This window comes from Cucurbita maxima, unplaced genomic scaffold (genome assembly GCF_002738345.1).
Source record: "Cucurbita maxima cultivar Rimu unplaced genomic scaffold, Cmax_1.0 Cma_Scf00038, whole genome shotgun sequence".
In the NCBI taxonomy this organism is placed as follows: Eukaryota; Viridiplantae; Streptophyta; class Magnoliopsida; order Cucurbitales; family Cucurbitaceae; genus Cucurbita; species Cucurbita maxima.
This window is the reverse complement of record NW_019272054.1, coordinates 1,816,667-1,837,108: the sequence shown is the minus strand read 5'-3', so window position 1 is coordinate 1,837,108 and position 20,442 is coordinate 1,816,667. Positions and strand designations below refer to the sequence as shown.

Below are 20,442 nucleotides of genomic sequence, written 5' to 3'. Positions count from 1 at the left end.
ATGTGAATATTTAAAAAAAAAAAAAAAAAAAAAATCGGTTCCCGAGTTGAAAAATAGCGAATGGAAAGAACCCAAACCTAAAAAATCTCTTTTTATAGCCATCATGGACTTTAGGTTTTTCCTTTTCACTTAAGATAACTCGCGCTATGTAATGCTCAATGCTTCGAGTTTAGACTAGGGTTTTGAAATTGAATTCAATACCTTGTGATTTTGATATTTTCCTACATCTCTTACGATATGATCATGTTACTTACTTGTCTTGAATTTCTTTTAAGATTGAAAACTATCCCTATAAACTTGCGGGAATTCTTTCAACATGTTTTTCTGTGTTGGTTTGTGGGCTTGTCTCCCCTTTTAGAAATAATTCAAGACAAGTAGGTAAATGTGGTTATATTGAAGGGGATGTATAAGAATTTTAAGGTTATAAGGTGCTAAATCGGAACTCTAAATTTTAGCATGAATCCTAGACATGGAACATTAAACATCACATGATATCTCAAATAGGATCCTAAAGGGTTTGAATGAAACTATTGTGAGATCTCACATTAGTTAGAGAGAGAAACGAAACATTTCTTGTAAGGATGTAGAAACCTCTCCCTAATAGAGGCATTTTAAAATTTGGAGGGAAAACCCTAAAGGAAAAGTCCAAAGAGGACAGCATCTACTAGCGATGGACTTGGATTGTTATAAATGGTATTAAAGCAAAACACTCGGCGGTGTGCCGGGAAGGATGTTGGTCTCCCAAGGGGGATGGATTGTGAGATCTTAAATTGGTTGGGGAGGGGAACGAAACATCCCTTGTAAGGGTGTGGAAAGCATCTCTCTAATAGACGCGTTTTAAAACTATGAGGTTGACGGTGATACATAATGGGCCAAAGCAAACAATATCTGCTAACGGTAGGCTTGAGTTAAATGGTATCAGAGCCATGCATCGAGAGGTGTGCCAGAGATGATGTTGGACCCAAAAGGGGTGGATTGTGAGATCCCATATCGATGAGTTGTTACCAATCGTATCAGAGCTAGACATCAAGTAGTGTGCTAGCGATGACACTGACCCATAAGAGGATGGATTGTGAAATCTCACACGGTTGAAGAGAGAAACGAAACATTTCTTATAAGAGTATGAAAACCTCTCCCTAGTAAACACATTTCAAAACCTTGAGGACAAACCCGAAAGAAAAAGAAAGCTCAAAGTTGACAAGTGGTGGCTTGGACGGTTATAAACATACGTATATAATGTCATAAATGGGAAAAAATTGAGCTAGTTTATATTTGAATGTGTGGTTTATAAATCCTTTTTATATTCTTTGATAAAAAATGCATCCCAAAGTCTAATCTCTTAATTTAAGGATTCAATATATGTTAAATCTTGCACGAAACCAACTCATTAGCAATTTAAAGAATGATATGGTTTAGCTCTATCTAAAATTTATTCCCCCTACTATCATTCAATAGTACCGTAGCGCAACGACCTAAGGCAGAGCAGACTAGAACTGGAGAGACACTAGGGTGTCGAGAGGTTCCGCAGACGCCAACACCAAGGCTTTGAGGTGTCTGGGACGCTGACCCTGAGGATAGCAATTCATCGAACAGGTTGTGTGCATTGGATTAGTAGTGCAAATGGTAGCTAAGTTTTGGGCCCTCCAATGGCAAATGGCAGCACCATATTAATCTCGCTACTTTAAGAAAGGACACATAAACGTAGATATGACGAAATGAGTGATGTATATGCCTATGAGATGGAGTAAAAGTTCACCAAGGGAAAAGCTTTTTCTTTTATTTATCAACGTTAAATTAAAAAAATAGTATTAATATCTTTACGAGCTATTGTTAGAGTTCTCTTCATTTTACTATTGGTTCTATACGAAGGATGCTCGAGTTCAACAATTGTAACAACTCCTCATCACACATTTGGAAAGTTACGACTGCCTTAGCCACTTACTGTCGTTTCAATGTTCTCATAATGTTTTCTCGTTCAAATAATTATTAAACTACGAAAATTAAATTAAAATAAATTTAGATTACTAAATTGAACTCAATAGATATTGTCTGCTTTGGCGTTTATGTATGTCGTCGGTCTCATGGTTTTAAAAACGTTTCGTTCTCCTCTTCAATCGAGGGCCTAGCGTTCTTGCTAGCACACTGCCTGGTGTCGGCCTCTCATACCATTTGTGACAATCTAAGTCCACTATTAGCAGATTTTGTTCACTTTGACCCGTTACATATTGTTATCAACTAACGATTTTAAAATACGTATGCTACGGAAAGGTTTCCACACTTTATAAAGAATATTTCGTTCCCCTCTCTAATAGTGGGGCCTAGTATTCTCACTGGCACACCACCTACCTAGTGTGTAGCTTTGATATCATTTCTGTAACACCATAAGTCCACTACTAGCAGATATTGTCAGTTTTGGTCCATCTCGTGGTTTTAAAATGCATCTACTAGAGAGAAGTTTCGCACCATATTTGGCTGCCCCATCTCCATCTCCCTTTAGTGGAGCTAACCACACCAGAACACTGCCATTGTAGTTCGTCTGTCTTTTTCATGGCAAAAATGGTGGACCTCAAAATCTTCATCCTTTCTGATTAATCTCCCATTTCGTGCGTGTGTGTGTTTTGTAGTATATATTAAGCTGCTGCAACGTAAAGCCTTAGAACAAACACACACATAACACAGACAGCCTTTATAGAGCCTTTTGGGTTCTTCAAACAACGCACCAAAGCACCCTAAGCAGTCGATTGATTTTGTGTTGAAAATGGGAAGGCAACCATGCTGCGATAAACTTGGCGTTAAAAAAGGGCCTTGGACTGCGGAGGAAGACAAGAAGCTCATCAACTTTATACTCACTAATGGGCAGTGCTGTTGGCGGGCTGTCCCTAAGCTTGCTGGTCTCCGCCGCTGTGGCAAAAGCTGCCGTCTTCGTTGGACCAATTACCTCCGCCCTGACCTTAAGCGAGGCCTTCTCACTGAAACTGAAGAACAATTGGTGATTGATCTTCATGCTCGCCTTGGAAACAGGTTGGGTTCATGTTTGGATGAATTCAATCACAATTTTAAAAAAAGTTTTGATTTTTTTTTCTACCCTTTTGCTCAATTTAGCTTCAAACCTCCTTCTCAACCACCTTTTCTTGAATTTCAAGTTGAAAAGATAATTTATTTACACATTTTTCAAGTAATGTGGTGGAAGAAAAATACAAGCTTCAATCTTAAGCATTGATTTGGAGGGAAATTATTATTTAGTTCTTCTGTCCTTTAAAGTCCGTTTTTGTTGATGATTATTGGGAGTGAGTTCTAATTTAGCGAAAGATCATGGGTTTATAAGTGAAAGTCAAACCTATAAGAGTCTATGCTCAAAGTAGATAATATCATACTAGTATGGAGAGTCGTGATTCCTGACAATTTTTGCTCATCTCTCACTTTGGTCAAATCTTAGGGTGATTTAAGTAAATTTGGAATAGCTTGAAAGAAAAAATTAAAAAAAAAAAATCACTTTTTTTTTAAAATTTTTACAGATGGTCGAAGATAGCGGCCAGATTACCGGGAAGAACAGACAATGAAATAAAGAATCATTGGAACACCCATGTAAAGAAGAAGTTGATTAAGATGGGAATCGATCCAGTTACGCACGAACCGATCCAAAAACAGCCAGAGGATCCGAAAGGCCAGGCAGAAAATTCAACCGGAAACCACCATTGCACGGCGGAGAACGACAGCGGCTTGGAGAACAGCAGCTCGATCACCACCGACAGCGGTTTCTGGATTGATGAGGAAACACTTTGGAACAAAAGCCCACCAACGAGTGCAAAAGAAGGCAAGTTTGTGTGGGAAGAGAGCTGTTCTTGGCTTCTTGATTGTGAGGATTTTGGTATCCATGATTTTGGGTTTGACAATTTTAATGATTTTGAATTTATGAACACAACAGAAATGGAAGGAAAAAACTAGAAAATGTAATTAATATGCACATGTTACAAAGTAGCATGTACATGAACTTTGGGGGATAAAAAAAGATGTCTTTATTTATTCTTAGGGTAATTTATTAAAGTGACAGAAAAACATGAGACATTAACATGTTATAATGTTTTTGTTTTGGTTTATGTAAAGTGTCTAGACAGGAGAGCATGCACGTTGTTATTTATGTATATTTGTCTGTGTATTTATTCTTGTAATAATAAAGTGAGAGAAACAGAAGGACCCTTATTGTATTTTTTCTTTTTACAATTTGTGTTGTGTTATCCATGTTGCCCTTTTGTTTATCTTTCTTGCAAGCACCTTAATTAAAAACATATTCTTTTCAATATACTATTCTTAACTAAACCCCGTTTAAATTAGAGGTGTTCGTAGATTGGGTCGAATTGGATTGGGTTATACCTAATCAAATTGTTCGGAGTGGTAAATTCAACCCAAACCATCTTTATAAAATAATCAACGATTATTTATTCAAATTTTTGTTACTAAAGTTTCTATTTGTTTATTTATTTTCAAATATTTGATTTAGATTTGTAATTCATTATATATTTTTGAAATAAGTATATATAATAGTTATAAAATAAAATAAATATACTTATAGATAATTGTATTATAAGCTAAAATGTTTGTTTTTTTTTTAAATCCAACTCGATCTACTTTTACCATCACTAACTCAATCCTAAAATTTTCAATTATGTGAACTAAACTCAACCCAAATAAATTCATATCGATTGAATTGAGTTGATCGAGTTTTTAGGCTATCCGATCTTTTGAACACCTCTAGTTCAAATCATTCGAAAACTTAAAAAAATGACACCTTTAGACCATAATTAAGTTGTTCGTGTAAGAAATGATTGACCCGTAAAAAATTTATTTTATTTATTTCTGGATTTCATTTATGTTTTTGACTTCAAAATTTGTTTCAAAAAGATAAAAGTCAATACAAATACAAACTGTGTGCTTCTGAAACCAGAGAGCAATGAGGGGGCAGAAGGGGTTTACTTTCTCAATTTATTAATTTCTTCCAATATTATTCTATATTTTTAAAAAATAATTTTCATAAAATCCTACCTAAAAAGGACCCATAATTAAACTTATATAATTTAATTTGTATGAAAAAGCATGACTAAACAAAACACACAAAAATGTCTTTTCTTTTTAAATAAACCCAAAAAGATTAAGAGATAATATAATTAATTCACCAACATTACAATTAAGTTAGGACCATTATTATAATTATCATATTTTTATTAATGGAGAAACATGCTCAAAACTTTATTTTTTATTTTTATTTTATTTTTATTTTATTTTATTGAGTTGGAGAGGCACCCACACTGCTAAGATTCTCTCTAATCTCTAAGTGCTAATTGGAATGATTAAGCAATGGCCATATTTAATTACTTTACACCTTTTTTTTTTAATTTATAAATTCCAATTTATAACCCTGAACTTCTGGACCTATCAACTTTAGGCCCAATGAGCTAGGCTTAAGTGTTTAATGATTGGGCTCACTCGGCCCAAATCAAAACATGGATTGGTTTGGGCCTTGGCCCACGGTTGTGTTATTGAAGTCAACCAAGTTAGAGAAATTAGATTTCACGACTACAAATACATTTTCATTTTTTAAAAAATGGTTACGAGTAGAAATGCACATTTAAGGTGGGAATACTATGGAAAATGCTCGTTTAAATGATGAACGAGAGGGAGGAACAAATCATTATTAAAGTACAGAGAATACACGCAATGATCAAATTGACTATCAGTGTACTTATATTCCACCCTGAAGTGATCAAATTTTTTATACTATTAGTAAGGAGATTGCATCATGTCATATAAAAGTTTCTTTAATCTACATACTAAATGTTGTTGTCCACCTAAAAAATTAAGTGGTTGTGCTATGCATATTCATTTAAGCGGGGAATACTATGGGAAATACTCATTTAAATGATGAACGAAGAGTGAGGAACAAGTCATTATTAAGACACTGAAAATACATACAATGATCAAATTGACTCTGAGTGAATTTATGCTCTACCATGAAGTGATCAAGCTTCTTATACCATTGGCAAGAAGATTGTATCAGCCTATACAAAAATTTCTTCAATCTACATATCAAATATTGTTGTCTAGTTACCCAAAAAACCAAGTGGTTGTGTCATGTATGACATGAATCCAACAATTGATCATTTACATGTACTCGAAGGAGCGATTACAAGAAGTAATGCAAAAAAGATTTAAGTATCAAATTAAGAAAAGATAGGGTGTTGCAATAAATATCACTTGTCATTGGTGATTTGAAGACTTTTTGTGTTTTGTAGTTAAACCAACATTTTAAGACTATTTATGTCCTTCCTTATTTTCTTTCATTTATATTTAATAGCTTTTATAGGTAGTTTGCAGCGAATAGTTGAACTACATTATGTTTGAATAACCTTTTTGGTATATGGAAAGACATGTAATATTCAAGTTTAAAATCAGGATGAAATACAAAAACCTTATATTTGAAACCATCTGGATGTTATGTTTCTTTCAAACATTACTTTATATTTCATATTAAAATAGATTCATTGAATTAGTTAGCTAATTTTGGAGTGAGTCATCTTGGGATTTAAGACTGACCATCATAGATTTCAAGTTCGATCTAAGAGTTATTCTTTCTAACCCGATCTTAATTGGAATCATTGGTTAGATTTCTCTGTGAAAGTTTGCAAGGGTACTAAAAGGATCTCTAGATTTGCAAAATCTAGCATTGTTGGTGCTTATCAATGTATATTTCTTCTTCTAAATATCCATGTAAGAAAGGAGTTTTTATATCTAAGTTGTGCAATCTCAAGATTAAATTGAAGAACCAATGCTAACAAAATTCGAATGGATGGAAATAATCACAATTCTTGAAAATACAATTTCCAAGAATAAATAAGCAAGCTTACAAGAAACTTATTTTCGACCATTGATGGTGAGTTTTAGCGCGTCTAGTATGAGGTTAGATATTTTAGGAATAAGTTGATTACGAATACCCCGAATACCCCTCCACCCGACAAAAGTTTTCATTTCAAGAAATCTCAAGCAATCTTAAGTAGTAAGGTGGAGTAGACAAAATGTTTTGTAATATCTTCTCGATTGGTATTAATAAAGAGTGCAAGTGTTTCCACAAAGAGTTGTGTTCGACATCTTTCTCACATATATTCATACCTACGACTTTTAAGGCTGATTGGTTTATGGTTCTTTAATACTGAAAAAAAAATACATACATTCATACTAAAAATACAAAATTTGAACTTTTACATAATCAAATAATGTATGTGCACGTTGTTAGATCTCACACACTCGATCTAGGTGAACACAAAGGAATAGGAGAGTGAGAGAATGCAAGGAGAACTCTAGCTAAAGAATTTGTATTGATGAGTATGTATAAGAGAGAATACAAAGAATCAGCTCCACCAGATGCGATATATATATATATATATATAGTTTTACTAGATTTAACCATCTACTATATGTAGTTATTGACCAGATATAGCTTTACCGGATATAACCGTTGACTGAGCTATAAATAATCAGCAGACTCCATAACCTAACCATTCTCCCACTTAGACTGATTCAGGCAACCAAGAATTTCATTCGATCATTAGTATCTTCACTGCACCATACCAATTAAGGCTTTGCATAGGCTCAATTTTCCAACATCAAGACATTTTGTAAACATGTCTACCGGATTCTTTGCACCCTCTATCTTCTCCAACACATCACCTTCTTTCACTAACCTGCGAGTGAAATGATATCGCCTTCTAATGTGTTTTGTCTTGAATGATAGACTAGATTTTTCACCAACTGTATGACACTCTAACTATCTGTATAAAGAATCTTCTTGCACTGCTTCCTGCCTAATTCTTCTAGATAGTCTGTCATCCATATCATCTCCTTTCCAACTGCAGTTATTGCCACGCACTCAGCCTCAATAGATGAAAGAGAGACGCATTTCTAAAGCTTGGACATCCAACTCAATACTATTCCATCTATAGTATAGATATATTCAGATGTGCTCTTGCTAGAGTCTACCTCTCCACTCAGATCAGCATCCACAAAACCTTGCAGAACTACTTTGTCATTGTCATAACAAAGTGAACTATTGGATGTACCTCTTAAATATCTCAGAAGCCACTTCACAGCTTCCCAATGTTCTTTCCCTAGATTTGCATGTACTTGCTAACAACTCCCATTGCATGTGTTATATCAGGTCTAGTGCAGACCATAGCATACATCAAACTCTCAACTACAGAAACATATGGAACTGATGCCATGTGCTCATGTTCCTCAACTGACTTGGGGGATTGCCCCTTTGACAATTGAATACGATTCGCCAAGGGTAGTTCTGGGTTTAACATCATTCACCTTGAATTTGGACAACACCTTCTCAATGTACTGCTCTTGGGATAGATATAATGTGCCAGCAGATCTATCTCGAGAAATCCTCATCCCAAGAATCTGCTTCGCTGCACCCAAATCTTTCATCTTAAATACTGAAGACAAGCTAGCCTTCAGATGGTTTATCTCTCTCATACTTGATCCAGCAATTAATATATCATTCACATACAGGAGTAGAAACACATAAGAATCAGTGTATTTCTTGAGGTAATAACACTGATTATTTTCACTCCTGTGGAAACCACTCTTGCACATGAAGAAGTCAAACTTCTTGTACCATTGTCTAGGTGCTTGTTTCAGTCCATACAAATTCTTATTGAGCTTACACACCATGTGTTCCTTGCCTGGAGCTGCAAACCCTTCTGGTTGTTGCATATAGATCTCCTCATTTAGATTTTCATGTAAAAATGTCGTTTTTACATCCATTTGCTCAAGGTGCAAATTCTCAGATGCAACAATACTCAGCAGAATTCGGCTAGTAGTTAATTTCACAATCGGAGAAAAGATCTCAGCATAATCAATGCCTTTTCTGGTTGTTGCATATAGATCTCCTCATCTAGATCTTCATGTAAAAATGTCGTTTTTACATCCATTTGCTCAAGGTGCAAATTTTCCAATGCAACAATACTCAGCAGAATTTGGCTAGTAGTTAATTTCACAACCAGAGAAAAGATCTTAGCATAATCAATGCCTTTTCTTTGTGAATATTCTTTAACTACTAACCGAGCCTTAAACCTTCTTCTGCCATCTGGTTCAACCTTGATTCTGAACACTCATTTGTTCAATAAAGCTCTCTTTCCTGTGGGTAACTCAGTCAACACCCACGTACTATTTTTTTCAAGTGAGCTCATCTCATCATCCATGGCTTGCTCCCACTTGGTTGAATCTTCCACTTGTAGGGTCTCATCAAATGACTCTGGTTCTCCTTCGTCAGTTAGCAACCGATAATGTAATGAGGGTGAATATCTATCTGGTGCTCTAATAGTTCTAGATGATCTCCTCAACACCTGCTCAGGTGTAACTTGCTCCATGTTTGGTTCTTCAGCAACAGGATCAAGAGTTTCTTGAGCTTCTGTTGTAACATCCCTGCATGAATTTTCCTGCCACTCAAGTTCAACTCCCACTTGCTTTGTAGTGTCAAAGTTTATCTTCTCTTTGTCCTTGTACAGGACATTTTCATCAAATGTCACATCGCAACGTCTTAGGATGTTCCTAGTCTTGTCATCCCAAAACCTTTACCCGAACATGTTAAAACCATAGTCTATGAAGTAGCATTTCACAGCCTTAGCATCAAGCTTATCTCTCTTCTTTTGATCAACATGAACATACTCAGTACAACCAAAAGTTCTCACATGAGAGTACTTGAGTTCTTTTCCTGTTCATACTTCTTCGTGCAATTTGAACTTCAAGGGTACTGACAGCCCTCTATTAATCAAATATGCTGCTGTGTGCACAGCATCAGCCCAGAATGTCTTTGGTAGTCCAGAATGAATCCTCATGCTTCTTGCTCGCTCGTTCAATGTTTTGTTCATCATTTCTACAATATCATTTTGTCTTGCCTTACCGGGAGTTGTTCTTATTAATCTAATTCCCTCGGCTGCACAAAATGTTTTAAACTCTAATTTTTTGTACTCTTCTTCATTGTTAGACCTCAGGCATTTGATCTTCAAACCGATATGATTTTCAACTTTAGTTTTCCACTTCTTGAAGGTGGCAAACACATCTGACTTATGTTTTAGAAAGTAAACTCATACCTTTCTACTGAGGTCATCAATGAAGGTGACGTAGAACCTTGATCCACCAAGTTATGAAACTGGAGATGGTCCCCAAACGTCTGTATGGACTATTTCCAACCGCACTTTCTTCGGTTCTCTAGTAGTTCTTATGAAGCTAACTCGTTTCTGCTTGCTCATAACGCAATTCTCACAATGACCCACATCAACGGATTTCAGACCTTCTAAAACTCCTTTCACAGTCAGCATCTTCATTTCTTTCACGCTCATATGTCCAAGTCTATTGTTCCATAGACTTGAATTTGAAGCACTCTCAGCAACAGCAGCTATGTTCATACACCCTGTAGTGGTGTATAAGGTTCCAGATTTTGTACCACGTGCTACCACTATAGCACCCTTCATAATCTTCCACGAACTCTTCCCTAACTTTGTTGCATAACGTGTGCTGTCCAACTGACCAATAGAGATTAGGTTCTTCTTGAGACCAGAAATATATCTGACATCCTTTAATGTCCACTGATTTCCCGTCTGAAGTTTTTATGCAGACATCCCCTTTTCCTTTAATCTCCAAATCTTTGTTGTTGGTAAGATACACCTTCTCAAAATTTCCAAACTTGAAATTTCGGAACAATTTTTTATTTGGAGATGAATGAAAAGATGCACCTGAATCCAAAATTCAGGATTCAATCGAACTATCCACGCTGAGGATTAGAACATCTCCAATGTCTTCTACTGAATTTATAGAATCATCATCGTCTCCAGATTTGTGATTCTGCTTCTTCTTTGGTCTTGTGCAATCTGTCCGAAGTGACCTTTTTCTCCACAATTCCAACACGTTACATTTGGTATATTTGGAGATTTTTCTCGGTTCTTTGATTTTGATCGCCCTTTGTTTGGGCCCTTTGGTTTACTTCTTTCTCGTTGGTCAACACTGAGAGCACTACCAAATGAATTTCCAATTTCTCGTTTGCGAATACTTTCGCTAAGAACTACATCTCGAATTTCATCAAACTTTAGTTTATCAGATCCTCGTGAACTGTTGATTGCGGCAACAACAGTATCCCACGACTCGGGTAAAGATGACATCAAAATCAATGCTTTAATTTCATCCTCGAAATTAATTTCCACGAACTCAGTTGACTTACGATCATATTGAATTCATTTATATGATCAACAACAAATCCACCTTCAGCCCCCTTCCGGGGGGGCCTGAGCCATCTTGAACAATCTCCGCATCAAATACACCTTGTTCATAGCTAACGGTTTTTCGTACATATTCAACAGTGTCTTCAACAGATTTGACGTTGTCTTCTCCTTGATGATGTTAAATGTCACGTTTCTAGATAGCGTCAACCGGATCAGCCCTAAGGCTTTTCGATCCTTGAGCTTCCACTGTTCCGTGGTCATGATATCCGGCATCACTCCCAACAGGGGTTCGTGAAGATCTTTCTAGTATAGATATCTTCAATCTACATCTTCCAGAAACCGAAATCGGATCCATCAAACTTCTCAATTCCAATCTTTGAACTTTCCATGTTCACAGATCATGGTGAATTTTGCCTAGCTCTGATACCAGTTGTTAGGATCGCACAACAACGCACACACTCGATTTAAATGAACACAAAGAAATAGGAGAGAGAGAGAATGCAAGGAGAACTCCTGCTAAAGGATTCGTATTGATGAGTATGTATAACACATAATACATTATCAAACTTCACCGAATGTGATATATATATGGTTCAGTTTATTATATATAATTTTACCAGATTTAATCATATACTATATATATATGTATATACCTATTTACCAGTTTATCAATATAACAGTTGACTGACCTATAATTAAGCAGCAGTCTACCTTTGGAAATACCAATAAGCTTAGTGATACAGAGTGTGATCACATAGCCTGGGCGTTGGGATGAGAACAAGAGGTGTCTTCATCTTCAAAACGATCCCAAATTTCTCCTCAATTTCCAGTTTCTTACCCTCTTCCACCTTCCAATCAAAGGAATGCAAGAGCGTAGCAAGCAAGTACATGAACGTTCTTTCCGCCATGCCTATCCCTGCACAGTTTCTTCTGCCCGACCCGAATGGGAAGTAACGAAAATCACTCCCACCAAAATCCCACTTCTGGTTGTCCAGAAACCTCTCCGGGTCGAACACCAATGGATTTTCCCAGTGGTTGGGGTCTCGTTGAATGGCCCAGACGTTGATGAACACTCGAGAGCCCTTTGGGATTGTGTATTTGGAGATGGTGGTGGTTTCACTTGGGGAGTGTGGCACTAGCAGCGGTAGAATTGGGTGCAAACGCAATGTTTCTTTCATTACGGCTTTTAAATATGACAAACTATGAATGTGGCACTCCTCCACCATGTTGTCTTCTCCCACCACGGCGGCTACCTCTTCCTGTGCTTTCTTCAGAGTTGCAGGGTTGTTTATCATCTCTGCCAGCGCAAACTCTATGGTGTTTGACGTTGTGTCTGTCCCGCCAATCACCATATCCTACCAACACAACCCATTTTCATTTCTCAAATTTCTCACTTCGATTTTCTTATTCACAGTCTTATCTTATTTTAAATGTCCAAACTAATAAAAGAATCAACTTTGAAAGGAGAGATCTTTTATAGCAAAAAAAAAAAAAAACATTGATCATTTAATTTTTCAATTCTGCAATTCTTCTGCAGTAGTTGGAGTAAAATAGGCATACATGTCATTAGTATTTAAAAATCACTACCAATCTTACTAATTACATAAAATATGGTCTACATTTTGTCACTACTACCCATACTACCTATTCTATTGACTACTGCCCATTCTACGGGTTCATTCTACAGGTTAACTAGTTAGTACTACCAATTCTATTAAAGTTATCTGTACTAAGTCTATTAACTATCCTCCTAAAGATGCTAGGTCTGGATTCATAACATGATATTAGAGTCCGGGCCTTAACTTAGCCATATAAATATAATCCTCAAATGTCGAATAAAGAAGTTTTGAGTCTCAAAGATGTAGGCAAAAAGTGACTGAAGTGTCTAACAAAGGGTGCACTTTGTTTTGAGCGCTTTAAAGAAAGAAGTCAAGCCTCAATTAAGGGGAAGTTTTTTGAGGGCTCTATAGACCTTGGGAGAGACTCTATAGTGTACTTTGTTCAAGGAGAGGATTGTTGGGAGGGAATCCCATCTTGGCTAATTTAGAGAATGATCTTATAAGTAAAGAATATATCTACATTGGAACGAAAACTTTTGAAGAAACTCAAAACAAAGTCACGATAGCTTATGCTTAAAGTGAATGGTATCATATCATTACTGATATTCGATATTCCTAACAATTAGCTCACAATAATATTGTAATATAACATATTAGNGGGATTAAAATGAGTTACCATGAGCAAGGCTTTGAGGTGTGTGATGGTGAGAGGAGTTTTGGAGTCGCCGGAATCTTTCACCTCAAGTAAGAACTGCAAGAAATCTTTATTCTTGGCACTCTCGCCGTCCTCCCCACCGGCAATTTTCAATCGTTGATTGATCATGTTCTCGAAAATGGTATCAAATTTGTGAGCAAGCTTATGCATCTTCTTTTCAATGCCTTGGAGATCGAAACGAGCCAAGCATGGAAAAAAGTCAGAAACATTAGGCTTTCCAAGTAGCTCAGTCAAGTCAGAAACTGTCTCTCTGAACTCAGCTGCAAGGCTATCCCTCTGGTCCCCCTCCACTGTCCCACCCCACAACATGCTCGTAACCACATTGAAAATCGTCAAAAAACTCTGCTCTCCAACATTCACCGCCGACCCGGCGCGCCCGTACAGGATAGCGACGGTGTTTCTGACCTCTCTACGGCGGAGATCGTATACGGACTCCAAAGTGGCGTTGCTGAGCATCTTGAGCACACAAACTTTTCTCAACATTCGCCACTCGGCTCCATACGGGTTCCAAACTATGTTGGAACCACCGTACCTGGCGGCTCTCCCAGCCTGAGGAACGTCACGATTGGCGAACGTGACATCGTTGTCTTTCAAAATCTCGCGTGCCACGGAGGGTGAATTGACGATTATACCCACCTTATTACCCAATTGGAGCTTTACAATTGGGCCGTATTTCTGCCCCAAGTCTCTGAAATAGGTGTGAAGTTCGGGGTCGAGAAACAGCAGGTTTCCGAGCAGGGGAACTCCCAGAGGACCTGGTGGTAGAGGCACGCGCCGACGCGTAACTTTAGTATAGAGGAAAATTAGAAGACCGGCGAAGAAGACGGTGAAGAGGAAGCGGAATTGGTAATCGGCGGTGTCAATCCACGGCCATGGTAGCAAGAAATTGAGGGAATCTATGAGAGTTCGAAGAGAATTGGAGGTGGTTTCCATGGCGGAATGGAGAAAGAAAGAGATAAGATAGATAAAGGAATGTATGGCTGTGCCTTGCACATCCAGACAGATCATAATTTAACCTTTAAAATTTTCAATTAGGTGTCTATTAAAATTATTATCATTAAATAAATAAATAATTAGGATATGACTTAGGGGATGGTTAAAATGAGTATTTTCTACGGTATTCATTAGTTAAATGTACATTCTATATGGTAAAAAAAATTCTCCATTAATAAAAATATGATAATTATAATAATGGTCCAAACTTAATTGTAATGTTTGGTGAATTAATTATATTATCTCCTAATTTTTTGGGTTTATTAAAAAATAAAGACATTTTTGTGTTTTGTTTAGTTAATACTTTTACGTCTTTTTCATTTATATAAGTTTAATTATGGGTCCTAAATCAATGTAGGATTTCACATCTTCTCCAATCAATTTATACCACGTTCTATATTGGTACATGAACCAATATAGTATATTATATCTTTACAAAGGTTTGTCTAGCACTGTTTTGAAATGTGAAGTTATAACTATTTTGTGTTTGTCTAGAGGCAAGGAAGAGAAAACTTTGTAAGAATGACTTTGTACCGTGAAAGTGTGACAAATACACTTGTAAACACTTTGATTGTATAATTAATTACCACTCATGGATGTAGGAAAATTTCTTCTCTTCGAACTCTGTAAATCATTGCCTCTTTATTTAATTTACATTTGTGAGTGTGTGAGTGTGATCTCGTGTAACATAGACAAAAGATAATAAAAATAATAAACTGTTCTTTTTAAAAATTAATTTAGCCCTTTATATATTATATAATTTCTAGATAAAAAAAATATATAGTATTGTTTTCTTAGATAATTGATCCCACTGGACGATGAAAGCAGAGTCGCAGATTCCTGATCTGTCTTATCTCCACCGAATTTGTACGGTGACCAAAACTCTGCCGGCCTTCGCCAACATTACAAAACTCCACCCAGTTCTCCCTCTTTTTCCACTCCGCCATGGAACCCACCTCCAACCCTCTTCAAATTTTCATAGATTCCCTCAATTTCTTGCTCCCATGGCGGTGGATTGACGCCGCCGATAACCAATCCCGTCTCCTCTTCACCGTCTTCTTCGCCGGTCTACTAATTTTCCTCTATACTAAAGTTACGCGTCGGCGCGTGCCTCTACCACCAGGTCCTCTGGGAGTTCCCCTGCTCGGAAACCTGCCGTTTCTCGACCCCGAACTTCACACCTATTTCAGAGACTTGGGGCAGAAATACGGCCCAATTGTAAAGCTCCAATTGGGTAATAAGGTGGGTATAATCGTCAATTCACCCTCCGTGGCACGCGAGATTTTGAAAGACAACGATGTCACGTTCGCCAATCGTGACGTTCCTCAGGCTGGGAGAGCCGCCTCGTACGGTGGTTCCGACATAGCTTGGACCCCGTATGGAGCCGAGTGGCGCATGTTGAGAAAAGTTTGTGTGCTCAAGATGCTCAGCAACGCCACTTTGGAGTCCGTATACGATCTCCGCCGTAGAGAGGTCAGAAACACCGTCGCTATCCTGTACGGGCGAGCCGGGTCGGCGGTGAATGTTGGAGAGCAGAGTTTTTTGACGATTTTCAATGTGGTTACGAGCATGTTGTGGGGTGGGACAGTGGAGGGGGACCAGAGGGATAGCCTTGCAGCTGAGTTCAGAGAGACAGTTTCTGACTTGACTGAGCTACTTGGAAAGCCTAATGTTTCTGACTTTTTTCCATGCTTGGCTCGTTTCGATCTCCAAGGCATTGAAAAGAAGATGCATAAGCTTGCTCACAAATTTGATACCATTTTCGAGAACATGATCAATCAACGATTGAAAATTTCCGGTGGGGAGGACGGCGAGAGTGCCAAGAATAAAGATTTCTTGCAGTTCTTACTTGAGGTGAAAGATTCCGGCGACTCCAAAACTCCTCTCACCATCACACACCTCAAAGCCTTGCTCATGGTAACTCATTTTAATCCCTCTTTTTTTGTTATATTACAAGTTTAGAACCACTTGCTAACTTCAGACTCTAGACTCTGTAAAACAAGTTGGTAAGTTATGGATTTTAGATGTATTCAATGAGTCTATCTGTCCAATCTTCAAAATTTCACTTGGATGGGATAGATCATTACAATGGATGGTCTTCAACCAAGAATTTCTAGTACGTGTGAGTTATCAGCTCGCGTTGGTTATGTCCCAGCCTTTTGTACATACTACCCGTCACTCCTTCCAATTGAATGGTCTGGTGAAGTGTTTGGATCGCAGCGACGTGGACAGTTCGCTATCTGCGACGTCGCGAGAAATCCACTTAAAGCTTATCATTTAGAGGAAGGAGAAGTCGTAGGAAGAATTGTTAGTACAATAATTAAAGTAACTTAATGCACCAACAACCCTAGTAGTAGTTGCCAAATTGTTGACTAAATTTTATGTTTGTGGACTAAGTGCTTTGTGAAGATTGTCGGTGGTTATTGACTAGTTAAGGATTGTGAGAAGAAAATTGAAAGTAAGTGATTTCTTTTCTAAAAAAAAAAAATTCCCAGGAGTTCTTTCATTTGTTTTTTACTTGTTTGGACAAATCCAACCTGTATTACTTTAGAACAAGATAATATTGTGAAATAAGAAAATTGAAGCAAGAAATTTGTGAAATGGAAATGGGTTGTGTGGGCAGGATATGGTGACTGGGGGGACAGACACAACGTCAAACACCATAGAGTTTGCGCTGGCAGAGATGATAAACAACCCTGCAACTCTGAAGAAAGCACAGGAAGAGGTAGCCGCCGTGGTGGGAGAAGACAACATGGTGGAGGAGTGCCACATTCATAGTTTGCCATATTTAAAAGCCGTAATGAAAGAAACATTGCGTTTGCACCCAATTCTACCGCTGTTAGTGCCACACTCCCCAAGTGAGACTACCACCATCTCCAAATACACAATCCCAAAGGGCTCTCGAGTGTTCATCAACGTCTGGGCCATTCAGCGACACCCCAACCAATGGGAAAATCCATTGGTGTTCGATCCGGAGAGGTTTCTGAACAACCAGAAGTGGGATTTTGGCGGGAGTGATTTTCGTTACTTCCCATTCGGATCCGGCAGAAGAAACTGTGCAGGAATTGCCATGGCGGAAAGAACGTTCATGTACTTGCTTGCTACGCTCTTGCATTCCTTTAATTGGAAGGTGGAAGAGGGTAAGAAACTGGAAATTGAGGAGAAATTTGGGATTGTTTTGAAGATGAAGACGCCTCTTGTTCTCATCCCGACGCCTAGACTATCCGACCCTACTCTGTATCAGTAAGCTTATCCATGGCTTCTGCTTCTGCCATTGTTGTTCCTTCAAACCTTACAATTTATACTCTATCTTAGAATCATGTTTACGATTAAGGGTTAGATAGATGACGAAACTCTAATTGTTTTCATATGACAGCTTTATTATCACATATATGAACAAATCCTACGTTATTGAGCTTCCAATTTCATTTGTTAAGCACTGTCATAAGCCCTATTCTCTAGGACCAAGACCTAATCTCAAGGTCTTGTTAATATTTTTTAGGCTTGTTAGTTTATATTTAGGTTTAGCAGAAGGCTATATAATGTCATTCTTTCTGCTGTTGAAATCATCAAGTTTTGTGTGCAATAGTGTATGCCTTGAGTGAATTTAGTGTTGTGAGTACATTTGTTCCGCTTTCGGCGCACAACAAGTGGTATCAGAGCCAAGTTGTGGTATTTTGGGGTATTGTGAAAGCTTGGGCCTCATCGACCATTAGACGTGCTCACAATCGTGTTTATTCTCTTGAAAATCAATTTTCAAGAATTGTGTTTTTGAGTTTCATCCAGATTAATTATTGCAAATGGCAGAACCATCACGACGTGGATCGAGAGTGTGGAGTTCCAATCTCGAAGTAGAGAAATTTGATGGAACCAATAATTTTGGTGTTTGGCGAGGCGAAGTTAGCGATTTGTTGGTCATGCAAGACCTCGATGTCTCTCTCCAAGAGGAAATGCCTGAAGACATGACAGAAGCAGAATGGACGAAATTAAATCGGCAAGCCTGTGGAATTATTCGATCCTGTCTTGGCAAGGATCAGAAATATCCATTTATGAAGGTTACCATGGCGAAAGAATTATGGGACAAGCTTGAAGCGAAATATATGAAGAAGAGTGTGGAAAATAAACTCTATTTGAAGAAGAAACTCTTCCGTTTTGATTACAAGGAAGGCATCTCAATGGCTGAGCATTTGGATGATTTTAACAAAATCATCACTAATTTGCTCAATCTTGATGTTAAGATTGATGACGAGGACAAGGCGTTGTTGTTATTAAACTCCTTGCCGGAATCCTACGAGTTTTTAGTAACGACCCTACTACATGGAATCACTAATATTGATTTTGAAGATGTTTCAAATGCCTTAATAAACAATGAGATGCGAAAGAAGGAAAAGGAGACGTATCAAAGCTCTAGCTCAAATGTTCTCACTGCTCATGGAAGGACTTCCAATTGGAAAAAGAACGAATGTGGAGAGTCTCGATTAAAGTCGAGAGGTAGATCTGATAATTGGAGAAAACTTGGTAAAAATGAGTGTGCATATTGTCGACAGAAAGGCCATTGGAAAAAAGATTGTTCGATCTTAAAAGAGAAGGGGTCGAAGTCCAATGTGGTTAGAGATGACGACACTGATACAGATGATGCCTTGACAATCTCTCTATCAGTCAGCCAAACCAGTGAATGGATTCTTGATTCTGGGTGCTCCTATCATATGTGTCCCAACAAAGAGATGTTTTTGGACTTCAAGGAGTTCAATGGTGGAGTTGTCTATATGGGAAATGATAGTACTTGTAAGATAATGGGAATCGGCTCAGTACAAATCAAGATGTTTGATGGGGTTATACGAAAACTCAAAGATGTGAGGTATGTCTCTGACTTGAAGAAAAATTTGATTTCACTTGGCGTTTTGGATGCGAGTGGTTATCGCATCATTTTGGAAGGAGGGAATTTGAAAGTAGCTCGTGGAGCTTTGGTGGCAATTACAGGAACTAGAAGAGGTAGCATATACTACCTCAACGGAACCACAATAATTGGGCATGCTGCTGTGGCAAGTTCGAAAGAACAAGACATATCGAAATTATGGCACATGCGACTCGGGCAAGCTGGTGAGAAGGAGACACTGGTGAACCAAGGAGTCCTTAAGGGTGCCACAACTGGAAGAATTGATTTCTGTGAACATTGTATATTTGGCAAACAAAAAAATGTGAAGTTTGGTACAGCTATACACCAAACAAAGGGCATTTTGGATTATGTTCACACTGATGTATGGGGTCCCACAAAGAATGTCTCATTGGGAGGAAAGAGGTGGTTCGTCACCTTTATTGATGACTACTCGAAGGGAGTTTGGATGTATCCCATGAGGCACAAAAACGAGGTTCTCCAAATCTTCCTAGAGTGGAAGAAAATGGTAGAGAATCAGACGGACAAGAAAATCAAAAGGCTGAGATCAGACAACGGGGGAGAATATACTTATGATCCATTCCTTAAAGTATGCCGAGATGAAGGGATCGTTCGACACTTCACTGTTCCTGGTAAGCCACAACAAAATGGAGTTGCTGAGAGAATGAACCAGACATTAATAGAGAAGGTTCGATGCATATTGTCTCAAGCAGGATTGAGTAAGGCATTTTGGGCTGAGGCTCTCAGTTATGCAGTTCACTTGGTGAATCGTTTACCTGTTTCTGGAAACGGTGGGAGAACTCCGCTTGAGGTATGGTCAGGTAGTCCTGTTAGTGATTATGATAAATTACATGTGTTTGGGTGTCCTGCTTATTATCATGTGACAGACTCAAAGCTGGATCCTAGAGCAAAAAAAGCCAAGTTTATGGGTTTTAGCAAAGGTGTGAAGGGCTATAGGTTATGGTGTCCAAAAACAAGTAAGATTGTTAATAGTCGAGATGTGACATT

The 20,442-nt window shown here is 38.0% G+C and overlaps 3 protein-coding genes across 3 annotated transcripts; 2 read left to right on the top strand and 1 right to left on the bottom strand.

Moving 5' to 3' along the window:
- The first annotated feature begins 2,644 nt into the window (after positions 1-2,644).
- On the top strand, positions 2,645-3,949 carry LOC111468958 (protein ODORANT1-like). Its single transcript, XM_023114128.1, has 2 exons — positions 2,645-3,021; positions 3,516-3,949. The coding sequence occupies exons 1-2, from the start codon at positions 2,759-2,761 to the stop codon at positions 3,943-3,945; spliced, it is 693 nt and encodes a 230-aa protein (XP_022969896.1). The 5' UTR covers positions 2,645-2,758; the 3' UTR covers positions 3,946-3,949.
- Positions 3,950-11,772: 7,823 nt separating this feature from the next.
- On the bottom strand, positions 11,773-14,525 carry LOC111469169 (geraniol 8-hydroxylase-like). Its single transcript, XM_023114439.1, has 2 exons — positions 13,509-14,525; positions 11,773-12,628 (listed from the first exon to the last, which is right to left on the bottom strand). Exons 1-2 carry the CDS (start codon positions 14,478-14,480, stop codon positions 12,005-12,007), a joined length of 1,596 nt encoding a protein of 531 aa, XP_022970207.1. The 5' UTR covers positions 14,481-14,525; the 3' UTR covers positions 11,773-12,004.
- An 823-nt stretch (positions 14,526-15,348) lies between these two features.
- On the top strand, positions 15,349-17,963 carry LOC111469168 (geraniol 8-hydroxylase-like). Its single transcript, XM_023114438.1, has 2 exons — positions 15,349-16,457; positions 17,164-17,963. Exons 1-2 carry the CDS (start codon positions 15,486-15,488, stop codon positions 17,785-17,787), a joined length of 1,596 nt encoding a protein of 531 aa, XP_022970206.1. The 5' UTR covers positions 15,349-15,485; the 3' UTR covers positions 17,788-17,963.
- The last annotated feature ends 2,479 nt before the right edge of the window (positions 17,964-20,442 follow it).

What these genes read in the sequence shown, in the direction of transcription:
- LOC111469169 (XM_023114439.1), bottom strand. Translation starts at nt 14,480, where the DNA reads ATGGAAACCACCTCCAATTCTCTTCGAACTCTCATAGATTCCCTCAAT. An exon ending in ACCTCAAAGCCTTGCTCATG is followed by an intron (nt 12,629 to 13,508) that starts GTAACTCATTTT and finishes TTGTGTTGGTAG; the next exon opens with GATATGGTGATTGGCGGGAC.
- LOC111468958 (XM_023114128.1), top strand. Translation starts at nt 2,759, where the DNA reads ATGGGAAGGCAACCATGCTGCGATAAACTTGGCGTTAAAAAAGGGCCT. An exon ending in CATGCTCGCCTTGGAAACAG is followed by an intron (nt 3,022 to 3,515) that starts GTTGGGTTCATG and finishes AAATTTTTACAG; the next exon opens with ATGGTCGAAGATAGCGGCCA.
- LOC111469168 (XM_023114438.1), top strand. Translation starts at nt 15,486, where the DNA reads ATGGAACCCACCTCCAACCCTCTTCAAATTTTCATAGATTCCCTCAAT. An exon ending in ACCTCAAAGCCTTGCTCATG is followed by an intron (nt 16,458 to 17,163) that starts GTAACTCATTTT and finishes TTGTGTGGGCAG; the next exon opens with GATATGGTGACTGGGGGGAC.